Source organism: Alnus glutinosa, chromosome 7 (genome assembly GCF_958979055.1).
Source record: "Alnus glutinosa chromosome 7, dhAlnGlut1.1, whole genome shotgun sequence".
NCBI lineage: Eukaryota > Viridiplantae > Streptophyta > Magnoliopsida > Fagales > Betulaceae > Alnus > Alnus glutinosa.
In genome coordinates, this window is record NC_084892.1 from 3,497,918 (window position 1) to 3,511,061 (window position 13,144).

Genomic DNA, 13,144 nt, shown 5'->3' on the forward strand with positions numbered 1-13,144 from the left:
TTTTTAAAGTATTATCACGTGATATAAATGTGAAAAATGTTGTTGTGTTTTAAAGACTATTTTGTATTATGTGGTTTGTTTATTAATGTTTTTGTTTAGAGAAGATAAAGCAAAAAGGCAGAAAGTAAAAGTTTTAACAAACAGATTAGAGTTATAGTTCTGCTTCCACTTGACACGCCATTTTTGTACCAAAAGTCCATCGAATCGTTTAATACTATATAAAATAATCAATTATTTTGAAAAGTTGTTAATAAAAAAAATACAAATTTAATTATTTAATTAATATTTTAATATTCTACAATCAGTTTATTATTAAATGTCGTAGCAAAACTTGTTTTTTTCAATCCTAACCATCTATCCTTTTTCTTCTAAATATGTACAAAAAAAATATAGAGATACGATAGGTTTATAACTTCTGTACAACTCACGTGTAGGAAAACAGATCTAATGGTTAGTTTGAAGAAAAAAAATTATTAAAATTGTACAAAATTTATGTTAAGATTTGTACAACAATCATTTCTAAAACATTTATGTACAATAAATAAACGTGTACCAGGAGGAAAAATACGGGTGGTTGTTAAAACAAGATTTTTGCAAGCTAAAATAAGCCACATGTGATTTGTAAGGCATTTGTCAAAAGATTATCTTAATTTTTATTTTTATTTTGCTTTACAGTCTTAATACTTATTAATTATTGTAATAAACTCTCTCTGTTAAAATTGGCAACAAAAATGACAAAATTAACTGATAATGAGGTAATCTACCAAAAAATAAAAAATAAAATAAAACGATAATGAGGAGAAATAAGGACCCACGAGTCTAGGCTCACTACGCCCTTCTCTTTCCCCTACATCCCTCTGCCGGGAATGAGCCCATAAAGGTCGAAATCTCTGCATGGGGCCAGGCCCGGGGTGCTGATCTGTGGGTTGTTGGCTAAACCCGAAAATGTGGAAGGATTGAACGGCGCTTGCAACAGTGGTGCGTGTCAACTATGCTTACATTTGTCTTTCATTTTTTTGGCATCGTGGGTCGTGGCTTGAATTTGGCGGGTTCTTTGATGTTCTTTTGGTTGGGTTTTGTTTGATGTGATTTTGACTGGTTCTTGATGGTGGGCGTCGCCTCATTCTTAATGGTTTTCTCAGCACATGGATTCGGATATTGGTCAATTGTGATAATTTGAAGCTCACCACGAGTAATTTGATTTGGTCTTACGCTAATTAACTGGGCATGTTTAGAATTCTGTAAACATGCATTTTCTTTGGCTAGCATTTATTAGGACTCTTCACTGTATTGCTATAAAGTTGCTTGCTAAATATTTATTTCTGCCTATTTTGTTGTGCAGGTGTTGAAGGAAGCTTCTAGGCTTTATGCTGCGAGTTGGGTACGTGATATCGATCCGGAGCTTCGGCCAAATGATTATAAGAAGGATGAAGAGGGTGAGGGAAAGCCCAGTACTGGAGCAAAAAGCAGGACTATGGCAAGAATTTCATTAATTTCTTTCTCATGGCTCGGTTTTCAGATCAATGTTATGATTTTTTTGGCCATACCGGGATTTGCGAGTTTAGAGTACAGAAGGAAGCCCCTATGGTTATCATGGATTCATTACGGTTCCAAGGATTGAGGTTGTCTCTATTTCTGAGTTTTGTGTCGAAGAGGTTGGAAATGTGGGGTTTTATATGATAGCAATAGAGAACGAAGAGTTTGGGTTGATGCTTATTTTTTTCCTGGGAAAAAGAAATAATATAAATATGGGCCAACTCTTCTAGTTGCGCCTCTAACCTTGCTGCTATATTGCCACCAAATTGTGGGTTCAGCTTGCTCTGCTTTGACTAGCATAATGCAAGAAGAACCCCTTTTCTCTTTATCAATATTCCTTTTATTAGTTGAATATAAAGTTTTTGGACACTTTTCTTGTAATAGCTTTTCTTCCATTTGTAGTTTAGTGAGTTAAATTCTGATTGTGCCCCTATCTTTCACTTGGGAATAATTAATTTCAATGGATGCCAGAGGGGGAATGGAGGCACTAAGGCCTGCTTTGCAACGGGTGTACATGACAGGAGCTTCTGCCTATAGATGCTCTCAAAAGTTTTATAGAACGGTATCAAGAAGGCATCCAACAGGTCACGGAGAAGAATCAGGATTCTAATTCTCAACAAGAAGCTAATGCACCCAAAAATTCACATTGACCTTTTGTAGGAGGCAATATATATTTACTGTTCTCCCGCACTTGGAGTATTCATACAACTTGTAGGGCTTTCTACAGCTCAGATCGTAGGAGACTACTAGCACAATTCATCCCGTTAATGTAAAGCAAAACTTGAGAGCTATAAATACTGGACAATCTTTTGTATTGCTAATTTCTTTGAAATACTTATCCATTGGTAGCTGAAAGTAATTTTGCCACTTGATTTCCACGTTAATTGGTTTTATGATTTCTTTATGCCTCATACTTGTTAAGTTTTTTTTTTTCGCCAGCCGAATGTTTGTGGCCTTATCTGCTTATACAAGTATTATGCACCGCAAAGGTATCTAGTATGAAACTGCATTATTTGATACTTATATGAAGTGCAAGCAAAGTAATGTCTGATAAATGCTGCTGGCTAAAGTTCCTTGGTCACATGTTGGGTGCAGAATGATCTGCTCGTTCAAAACTCTCAGTTGTCTTCCAGATTCAAGCGCTACTTGTGTGAGAACAAATTTTTTACCCTTCTTCTCATCTTCTTCTTATTATTCTAATTATTGATTGCTACTTTTGCTAACTAATGGAAGAGTGGAAGGGATTTTTTTTTTTTTATTGTTATTATTGTGAATGAAGAGATGGTCGTTCTCTACATCCCCCACCAAAGTAAAATATTAATTATAATAAACAACAGAAACCCTCAATCAAATGATTCAATAAGATTATTCATGCTTATTTAGTATATGCATATTATTTGAGAAATGCATGACATTAGCATGCATCAGATGAAATAATTTGTGCTTCTGTGTTGTATGCATGTTTTCGTTGGATTGAGGGTAGAAATCTTGCTTCAGTGAGGATGATTTCTAACCCTTTTTTTTTTTTTTTTGGTTGCTGCTGCTTCTGTGGGGATCATTTTCAGCCTTACATGGGATCCTTTAGAATTGGTGGGCTGAATTCTCGGTAAAACTCTGTTTATTTTATTTTTTATTTTTATTTTGTATGAATGGTAAAACTCTGTTTAGGATTGAACAATGCAGTGGGACACCCATTTTGACTTTAGGAAGAATGTATGTGGCAGACAAATCGGGGCCATGAGATGCGAGGGTGAATACTTTTATGCATGCTGCATTGTGGAGGTAGAGAAGACTGAAAATGACTTCGCATGATATGGAATGATTGAAATGAAGATCAAGGCCCACAATTAGAAATTTCCTCCTGCTTTTGGCTATTAAGCTGCTTGCTCTGCAGTGCATGGTAGCCCTTCTTAACCCATCAATGAACCCTAGAGATTATTTTTGGGTAGCAATTTATTTTTCTGTCAGGGAAGAGTCGTCACTGAGGGACTGTTTTGTGGGCTTCTCTGTTAAGTGATGTGGTTGGTGGGGTGGCCACTTATCAGCTCCTTCCTGCCTCCTGACTAGGTTATGCTTCAAGTCTTTTCAAGCACATGGCTCTTGCTTTAAGTCTTCTCACGAACATGATATGGATATTCGTAATCCATGAGCAATAGCCTATATCTTTTGCAAATCAGTGATGGAGCCTTGGGCAGCAGGTACAAAGACTTATTTTGTTTACAAATATTTCTCCTACTGTTAGACGGATCCCTTTTCCGAAAATATGCAAATATCTGAGTAGTTCTTCTGTAATTAAACCATAGGTACGGAGTTTTCCAAAATTATAAAGGTTCTTTGGTTTCTTCAATGGTTAATTTAGTTCCTTCTAAGAAATTTAAGCTTCTTTTGCACAGTTTGTGCTTTCTTGAGATTATTAATGGTTTCAATGCAGATATCAACACCATTGCTTGTTTTTATTTCCTTGGGGGTTTAAGTCACAAAAGGATGCTCCCTTTTCCTATTGTAGTTACAAAGGGAGGTGGAAGCGATGTTGACCCAAGAGTCCAAAAGCAATAAAGCATGAGAAGAGGAAAAAGCTAAGTGGAATGAAGAATTACTCACATGGTGTTTCCATACTTGTACTGTACTGAGTCATGCATGATTGAATTATTCCGGCTGGACAAACCCATACAGGAAGAATCCCTTCATTCCTTTGATTGGCCATTGCCTGTAGGCCAATGATAACAACACATATCTGGGGACCCTCCCACTTGCAGAGCCTTAGAGCCACTAAAGATTGGACACCTTCACCGGCCGAGGTCAATTGGTATCTCTCTTGTCCGAATCTTATGGGCCCTGATCATCACAAGACACAGTTATTGATTATTCAAACAAGTATCCTGCACTTTGTTGCTTAATCATATGCCTGACATGTTCGCTTGATGAATCAGAGCACATATACACAATCTGTTTATTGGTACTTTAACTGCTGAAAACTACCTAATTAGCACCCTGCGTAATTGATCAAACCAAGATGTGTTGCATCTTTGATTGGCCAGATACCCAAGTTGTCATTTGCGGCTATCATATTCAATCATCTCTAGTTCGTTATTTGCTATCTGTAACATTTACCATCCTGGAGCCAGTGGTGTTTAAACAGCATATGCCTAAACAGTCCCTGAACCAGTTTAGTTCAGCCAAATTCAAGGTAACTAAGAAATCTGGGATGAAGAGGTGTTTTCATGAGAAGAATCATATCCAATGGATTTTTGGAGGATCAGTATGCCCTGTCGAATTACACACCAAGTAGATGAAAGAAATATGGACAGGCCCGAGCATGCAAATTCCCACCTGTTATTATTATCCGTTATACTGGAATCCAACTTCGATAGTATTTTTCAGAATCCTCATTCTCCAATTGGCCTTCTAAATATCCTAATCTAATAAGATATATTTGTACTTATCAAGCAGATATCTGTGCTTCCTTGATGACCAATTGTCAAAACTATCGGGTTCCTTCATTTGCATGTCAGGAATGTGACCTTATTGGCTAACGATACTTTTTCTCTTGTTGTTTCCAGAATAGTGAGGTACAAATCCAATAACATTAGTGGTCTTTCTTTATTATTGGGTTGTTCTCATTATACTTTTTGACATAGTTTCCAGCCTGTTTTAACATCAAATTTTTCATGAAAAGCCACTTAAAACAAACACATCATATTAGCCGATACGAAATGGGTGTGAAGAGTATCATTACTCTTTCCCGTATTTATGTTGGTTCTGCTTTCCAATTTTGATTCATATAATCTTTGCCCTCTTGGTAATGCTATATATGTTGTCACATGGTGGATATGGTAGTTTTCTGGTGCTTGTTTGTCCTTATTAGCATCAAGATGGATTAGTTGATTTCTTCATGATGTTTTACAGTGAAACAATCAGCAGAAGCCAATGCAATTTCCAGGGGGACCACGGGCAATTGGCATGTGCCTACTCAAATTTTCATGCACTTTGATATGCATTACATGATTTGTTTCTTATCATTTCCATCTCATCCCTTTTTCATCCACATATTTGAATGATCATGACAATGAAGAATACCAAACTCCCATCAACATCATGCCCCGTGTAGTATTTAGAAAGATTTTTAGCCTTCTGACTTGCAAGTAGCTACAAAAATTTTCAATAAGAAAAAATGTGCTCTCCTTTTCAGCTTCTCACTAGTCACTATATGGGAATTCCAGGAGAGCACCCAAGACAGCTTAGCTACATTTAATATATAGGTAGAGAGAGAGAGAGAGAGAGAGAGAGAGAGAGAGAGAGAGAGAGAGAGAGGGGGGGGGGGGGAGTGGGCTAGTACTACTGGACTGTCACCAATCTATTCAAGTCCACCCACTCACCCACCCACCAAAACCCACCATTATCTGCACCATACCCCTTCCATTATTATGATGAAGCCTTGGGAAAAATCTTCAGGGAGAATCTCAACAGTAGCAAATAGATTCCTCATTCCTGATTTTCAACGACCCAAATTTCCCATTTGGCATGGGTGACGTCAGCCCCCCAGCTTTTTTCTGTGGGTCCCAAACTCCCCCATCCCCCTCCTTCCCTATCTGCAGTTTCTTTTCCCCACCAATCTTCCTTCCTTTGGTTCCCTTACCCTTCGGCTTTGGAACTAGCTAGGCCGGCCTGAAAATCTGGGATTTTTTTTTTTTTATTATATATATATATATATATATATATTTTTTTTTTGCCATTTTTTCGGGGCCCTTTCGAGTAGGTTAGATATATCTCATTGCGGGCAACATCACATCCACAGATCTTCATCCTCGGCGATTTCTCATCATCTTGTTCACATCTCCGGAGAGAGTGATATCCTGTTACAATCCCACACATATTCCAATTATTACACTTAACAGAAAAAGAAGAAGAAGAAGAAGAGAAACACTATAAATCACACTTTTATTCTATTTTTATCTCGTTATTACCAAACAGTTTGGACGGATTAAAAAGTGTAGTGCATAGATTGGCATATATAATATGCCAAGCTATCATGACTGGCCTCTTGGACAAGGATCCATTTGAATGGGAGATTATCCAAATAGTTTCATTTGAAAGTGTAAAATTGTCTTTTTACATTTTTGTAAATAATTTTACCCTTCAAATAAAACTATCGGGATGCTCTTGCTCTTCGGTTCATTTAGGATCCAAATGCCCTTCTAATTGGCCAACAATTATTTGGTTAGAAAGGAAACACTAGAGGTTTTTCCTTCTCCAATTAAAAAAGCCTATGATTTTTCTAGATTTTTTTTTGCTTTTTTTTCTAGATAAAAAAGCCTATGATTAGAAGCCTGAATTAGCACTTTCAACTTTCCAAATGGGAACCAGCCGCAAACCAAATTAACCAAACACCGATCTCTATGCTTTCAACTTTATGATAGAAAGAATGTTCTTTTATTATGCTGAGTATTATTAGGAATATTACAATTTTTTACTACAAGTTCGTTATAAACTAACAAGACAATATATGTCGTACCACTCAGGTATAGTGTCACGTGAGTTTGTAAGAAAGTTATAATAAAAGTTGTTGTATTTTTTGGGTTATGGCCCACAACAAATGAAGCCCATTAGGACTAATATTATATATTGTGATCCTAGATTAATCACTATTCAAGCAGTCACAAAGTCTCATTATTTTACATGGCCCTTAAACGTACAGATTTATATATAGATCCACACCCAGCACCAAAACGTACAGATTTATAAATAAACTAAAGATCAATGACAATATTGTCGGAAAGATGAGAGACCTTGTTCTATATATATGACCTAGCTAGCCATCAGATAATGCTTCTCAAAAAGTTAACAAATTCATCAACTAAATTAATTAATTTCATGCAAACTGGTAATTTGAAGCTCACATGTGCTGAAGAACAAGTGTCAAACACCCAAAGGGCCGGGGTTTGAACCAAAGCATATTGTTTATTAGGAAAATGCTTGAGCCGATGTGAGAGGAGTAAAAAAATGAAAATGCTTAATCAATCTATTAATTATTGACTTGCAGCAAAAGCTAATGTATTATTCGAACCAAACGAGTTAATTGGGAGGTCTCATATTCCAACTGGCCGGCATTAATCTGTCTGATTGGAGGAAACAACCACATTATTTTTTAGAAAGCTTTTCACTAAAAAATGTAGAGTTTAGCGTACCATGTGATTGTGATGATCCGAAGAATAAGTAGGTTGATGATAATAGTGCTGGTCGGCTGGTCCCTGGCTCGACAAAGACGAGCCATCGGGTGTGAATGGCTCGGACGACGACTCTTCTGCAGGCTGGCACTCCAAGTTCACCCCGAACAACCTCAGTATCTTTGAGCTCCCCACCGGCGTCGTCGTTTGGCTCTGATTAGGGGACCCTGTGGAAGTATAAACCACACGTGCATGTAATGCCTCAATTTCTCTCTCAAACAGACTCAATTAGCGTTTTTTTTTTATCAGAAAAATAATTTCCCTGTAATTGTAACGCGTGAATAACACGCTTGGTAAGAAGTAGACCAGATTGCTACTCGATGAATGAACACATCCTCCAATGTAACCTGAAACCAAACCCACACGACCACATTCCTCCCAAGTAATTGGAAGGTGTCCTTCACGCACTTTCATGTGCTCGTATAATTATCTTTTTTCTTATATATATGTATATATACAGCAATTTATTTTAAAAAAAGAAAAAAAAAATGGATTTCCGGGTTATTTGTGAGAGCAAGAGATAGGGTTAGAATAAAGTCTGAAAGACATAGCACCTGCATGAAGACAGTCAGGTTGGTATGGCAGGGGATGATGCGTAGGATAAGGTTGCGCAGAATAGAACACTCTGGTCCACCCGGGGCCACTATTGCTATTACCATGCGGTGCCACCACGATGTGCCCACCAGAACCGCTATCGTGCGCCGCGGCCCCACGGCGCCTCCACCCAATGAACAAGCGCTCGGCGTCGGTCCGGTGGCGCTCGAACAAAACGACGTCGCCGGCGTCGAGGCGCTTCTCCTTGACGTAGCGGCTCCAGCCTTTGGTGAGGACGTAGCTCTGGCTACTGTTCCAATAGGAGTAGCGGAAGCGCCAGCACTTGCCGGACTCGTCCTCGAAGTTGAGCAAGAGGCCGGAGTCGCCGCCGAGCGGGAAGTACTTCTCGGCGTGTTGTTTGGGGATGACGAGGCGGTTGAGCTTGCCGACGTCGCTGGGGGTCAATGGCTTCTCGAACATGGGTTCTTTTTCGGTTTCATCGGCTTCTTCTTGTTGTTGGTCTTGATGTTCTTCCTGGTGGGTCGGGTTTTCGGGGGTTTGATCGTCGAGTTCTTGGAAATTCTGGGAGTTGAGCCAGGCTTGGTGTTGGTAGTAGAGTTGCGGGGTCCAAGAAAGGTCGGGTCTTGAAGAGGAAGAAGAAGAAGAAGGGAGATTTGCGATTGGCTCCATGATCGGGTGGTGTTGTTGTTTTTGTTGTAGTTGAGTCCACCAGAGTGTTTCTGGAAGCTCCGAAGAGAGGTGGTTTATGGACATTTTTGAGAGAGAGAGAGAGAGAGAGAGAGAGAGAGAGAGAGACAAGGGGTCCTGGAGAGGCGTGATGATTATGGGTTTGATGTGGAAACTGTGGGAACTATTTGATGTAGCAGCAAAGATATGACAATGAGAGAGAGAGTGAGAGAGAGAGAAGAAGGGAAAATGTAAGTACGAGAGTACTTTAAGGTTTTGCGTGATGAAAAAAACTCAATCATTATTTTTCAGTGTAATTTTGATATTTTTTTTCTTCTTCTTCTTTAATTTTGGTGTTTTTTTTTTTTACACCTTAGGAATTTGTATTCAGAAATATTTGTTAATGCTCTTAGGACGTGCTTTTTGTTTTTTATTTGAAACAATGTTCTGACCTGGTAAGAAGATAAATATAATTTTGAATGTTTTGTGATTTAAGTTATTTTATTAATATTTTTATTTTAAAAAGGAAAAATAAAAGAAAGAAAAATAAAATATTATCAAGCAAATTAACCCTAATGACTAATAATTACTTCTTTTTTTTTTTTTTTTTTTTTTGTGAAGAATGATGCAAGAATATCATATATAATAGGTAGAGAAAAAGTATAACTTATTGACACGTGTTAGAACATGATTAAAGAGTATTTATCTTTTTCCTTTTTTAACCCAATTACGTGCTGAAAATTATAAAAAAGTTAAAATAAATATAGTATATATTACTCTAACAAAAATTACTGAATCGGGCAGAACATGCATGCATCGGCATGAGTCTTGAGAAAAAGAAGAAAATAAAATAAAATAAAAATTATAGAGGCCGGTGAATAATATTTGTGTAAATAGAAACAGCCCATGTTACTACATTGGCAAACAAATCAAATGGTGGGACCATCCTGACGTAGGCAGTCATCTGGTTCCATCAATCGGCCCGTCTAGCTAGCACTTGGTTTTTCCAGACCCTTATCCATGGGGGGCTCGTGGGATCTCCCTATTGAATTAAGGATGGTCCTTGGGGGCTGGATCTCAAATGGTTCCATGTTTCTACTCCAAAGTAACAAAATCTCTTGAATTAAATACAACTGTATATAGACTCTATTTTTGTCGCAAAGTTGAACCCATTTTTATAATATATCCTCTTTCATTTCCTGAATTCAATAGTTTAGCATGCTTCCAATAAAAAATTTACCATAAACATCTCGGGTCAAAAACAAAAAGTGAAAATTTTAAGATTATAAAGTAATTGTACTTATTTTTTTACTAGATACAATCTCCACTGTTTGATCTACAGTAATTTTTATATTTTTTTTTAACTTGTTATGTTATACTCCACACATTTATCTCATTTTAGAGTATAGTTATTGAATATATGTATTTTTAATAATGACTGATTCAAAAACTGCTACACCCTATCACGTCAGTATTGTAAGATAAGAGTAAAATGTTGGTGTTGTATATATATAACATTTTTTTTTGGCCGAAGACAGAGCCAAATTTTGTCTAAAACATGGTAATTTGTGAACAAAATGCTGGGTATTAATTGTTGAAGGATATTTGAGTGATTTTTGGTCACCCATGAATGAGATAAGAGTATATTTGTCACGTGCATGACAGCATTATTGGTGTTTGGCCATTCCTACTCTTAAAAAAGAGCCTGAAATAAATCTACAGATCCCTTCCCTAGCTTTCCAATAAGCAGAGAGATGAGATAAGATTTGTCCAGTTGGAGAGAAGGCCCCCTTTCTTTTGGCAGTCGTGTTTGAATCCTTTCCTCACACTCCTGGCCATCTCTCTCTCACACACATATAATATAAATCACAATCTCTCTCTCTCTCTCTCTCTCTCTCTCTCAAATGCTAATATTTGTATTGTATGCATGATTACTTTTCTAGTTAGATTATGTCTTTTCTATGAGTTTCAGACAAAACCCACCTCAATTTCCAGGTAGATTCAGACACCCTTTTCAACCCTACAAAAGGTGGGAGGACTGATTGTTGTAATATTAAGTACATGTTGGAAACACGTATATATAAATATAATTAATTTTATAGAGGTTTGTTGTGGGGGCTGTGGCTGTGTTACTTTCATTCTCTAATACAAACAACATGTTTGTGTCATCTTTGTCATCCTATTATACAATCTGCATCGTGCAAATGGTCTCAGTAATGACAAGTCGCGGTCTTCAATGGGATGGTCCCAATCCCCTACCAAACATTATCGTTTGTGGAAAATCAAAACAATATGTACGTAGTAAAATACAAGGAAATTATGTTTTAGCTGTCCGCCTTAAGGGGTATTTTATTCTGCCAAATCGCCCCTTAATTAAGGTTTGAATTTTATCAATTTACTCCCTCAAAGTTGAACGTCAAATGCATCGTTCCACCCCCTTATCTCTAAATTTTTATTGGTGTTCATGTCAATTGAAAGTGGTTCGACTATCTCTTATGTTATATATATATATATATATTTTTTTTTATATATATATATTTTCATCCAAGAAACTCGTATCACTTTTTGATCGGATATGACGTAATAATACCGTTAAAATTTTAACCAAATTAAAGGTGAGTGGACTGATCTATTTGGTAACAGTAAAATTTAAACTTTTGGAAACTATTTGATATATATAAAGTTTTGAAGAAAAAGTTGCAAATGATGAGAGTATTATTATATGTTTTTAGTGGGGGGAAACCTGAAATTTTTCTGCAACTCTCTCTCAAAGATGCATGTTGCCTGGCCAAGTGCAGGAATCCTTGGCCATTAAGAAATCTGCAAGTTGGGTGAGGAATCTGTCATGCAATTCGAAATCCGAAATCTGGAAAATCTTGTAGATTATTCAGAGACTGGGCAGGAGCTAGACAGGTCCGTGAGATATCTAAGGAAAGTCTAGTGACCGATGAATTGAAGGACGATATTGTCGCAGAAAAGGAGTTTAATATTTCCACTTTTGGAATTCCTCAATTTCCCAGTAAAACCCTGCCTACCTGGCTTGTAAGACCAATCCCTCATACTTCCTCACTAAAGTCCACGACTCTCTTTTCTTGGTTCACTTCGTACGTAGTTTAATGTACAGTTTTTCACTGTTTCAATTAATCCATGTATCTTCTTTATCGGGGCATTAAAATATTAATTAAATAATTAAATTTATCGTTTCTTATTAACTTATAAGGCCATCTCCAGCAAGAAGAGTTAAAGTAGCTATTCAAAAACTACAAATATTTATTTTAGCTACTCCAACAGTTAAAAACACTTCAACAATACACTTTATTCTACTCTTCATTTCCTTAAAATATTATTTTGTCATATTTTTTAATTGTTTTATTTTCTTTCTCTCTCTTCCGTCGAATCCGTCCCCATGCCCATCAACCGGCCAACCCCATCATTTTTCAGATCTCCCCTATGCCATGAGCCACCGGCAGCAGCCTTCTCCGACCCAGCCGCGGACCGCACTGGCGGAATCGGAGCCGTGCGGAACCAGCGGGAGCACCTGGTGCTCCACCTGGCCAACCCCATCAACCGGCCAACCCCCTCAACCGGCCAACCCCATTGTATTTCAGATCTCCCCTATGCCATGAGCCACCGGCAGCGGCCTTCTCCGGCCCAGCCGCGGACCGCACTGGCGGAATCGGAGCCGTACAAGATCATACCCATCGGAATCGGAGCCGTGCGGAACCAGCGGGAGCACCTGGTGCTCCACCTGGCCAACGCCCAGATGCGCCGCTCGCCTCCCCCTGACAACATCGACGTCCTTGACGCCGCCGTTTTCCGCTGCTTCCGCAAGAAGCTCCTACCTCGGCAAGAAGTCTATCTAGATCTCTGATTGCCGGGAGATGGGGATGACGGAGAGAGATCGCTGGAGAGGGAGTCGAGGGACAATGGGACGAAGAGGAAGAGGGGGGAGAGAAAAAATAGTAATAAAAAATTGTAACTTGGGTGAACAGTTAATAGGCAACTCTGAATAGTCACTGTTCAATGTTAGATGAAAATGTTTATTTTGGCCATTCTGCTGGAGATGAGAAAAGAGCAAAAAAAAGTTAAATTCACCTATTTCAGCTAAACTAGCCACTCTGCTGGAGATGGCCTAAGAACCGGTTGCAGCAAAGGTGTTAGCA

At 38.1% G+C, this 13,144-nt stretch overlaps 1 protein-coding gene and 1 long non-coding RNA gene across 4 annotated transcripts; one reads left to right on the forward strand and one right to left on the reverse strand.

Annotated features, from left to right (window-relative positions):
- The first annotated feature begins 2,474 nt into the window (after positions 1 to 2,474).
- On the forward strand, positions 2,475 to 5,724 carry LOC133874325 (uncharacterized). Of its 3 annotated transcripts, XR_009901243.1 has the most exons (6): positions 2,475 to 2,525; positions 2,632 to 2,686; positions 3,102 to 3,142; positions 3,261 to 3,734; positions 3,968 to 4,342; positions 5,443 to 5,724. It is a non-coding gene; the product is annotated as an uncharacterized LOC133874325 (long non-coding RNA). The 3 variants fall into 3 exon arrangements; XR_009901241.1 differs by lacking the exon at positions 5,443 to 5,724 and having other exon boundaries at positions 3,968 to 5,139; XR_009901242.1 differs by lacking the exon at positions 5,443 to 5,724 and having other exon boundaries at positions 4,043 to 5,139.
- LOC133874324 (B3 domain-containing protein At2g36080-like) lies at positions 5,619 to 9,201 on the reverse strand. The gene is made up of 3 exons (XM_062312218.1): positions 8,315 to 9,201; positions 7,722 to 7,927; positions 5,619 to 6,389 (listed from the first exon to the last, which is right to left on the reverse strand). The coding sequence occupies exons 1-3, from the start codon at positions 9,066 to 9,068 to the stop codon at positions 6,336 to 6,338; spliced, it is 1,014 nt and encodes a 337-aa protein (XP_062168202.1). The 5' UTR covers positions 9,069 to 9,201; the 3' UTR covers positions 5,619 to 6,335.
- Between the last annotated feature and the right edge of the window lie 3,943 nt (positions 9,202 to 13,144).

What these genes read in the sequence shown, in the direction of transcription:
- LOC133874324 (XM_062312218.1), bottom strand. Translation starts at nt 9,068, where the DNA reads ATGTCCATAAACCACCTCTCTTCGGAGCTTCCAGAAACACTCTGGTGG. An exon ending in ACCTGACTGTCTTCATGCAG is followed by an intron (nt 7,928 to 8,314) that starts GTGCTATGTCTT and finishes ATACTTCCACAG; the next exon opens with GGTCCCCTAATCAGAGCCAA. An exon ending in CGGATCATCACAATCACATG is followed by an intron (nt 6,390 to 7,721) that starts GTACGCTAAACT and finishes GGATTGTAACAG; the next exon opens with GATATCACTCTCTCCGGAGA.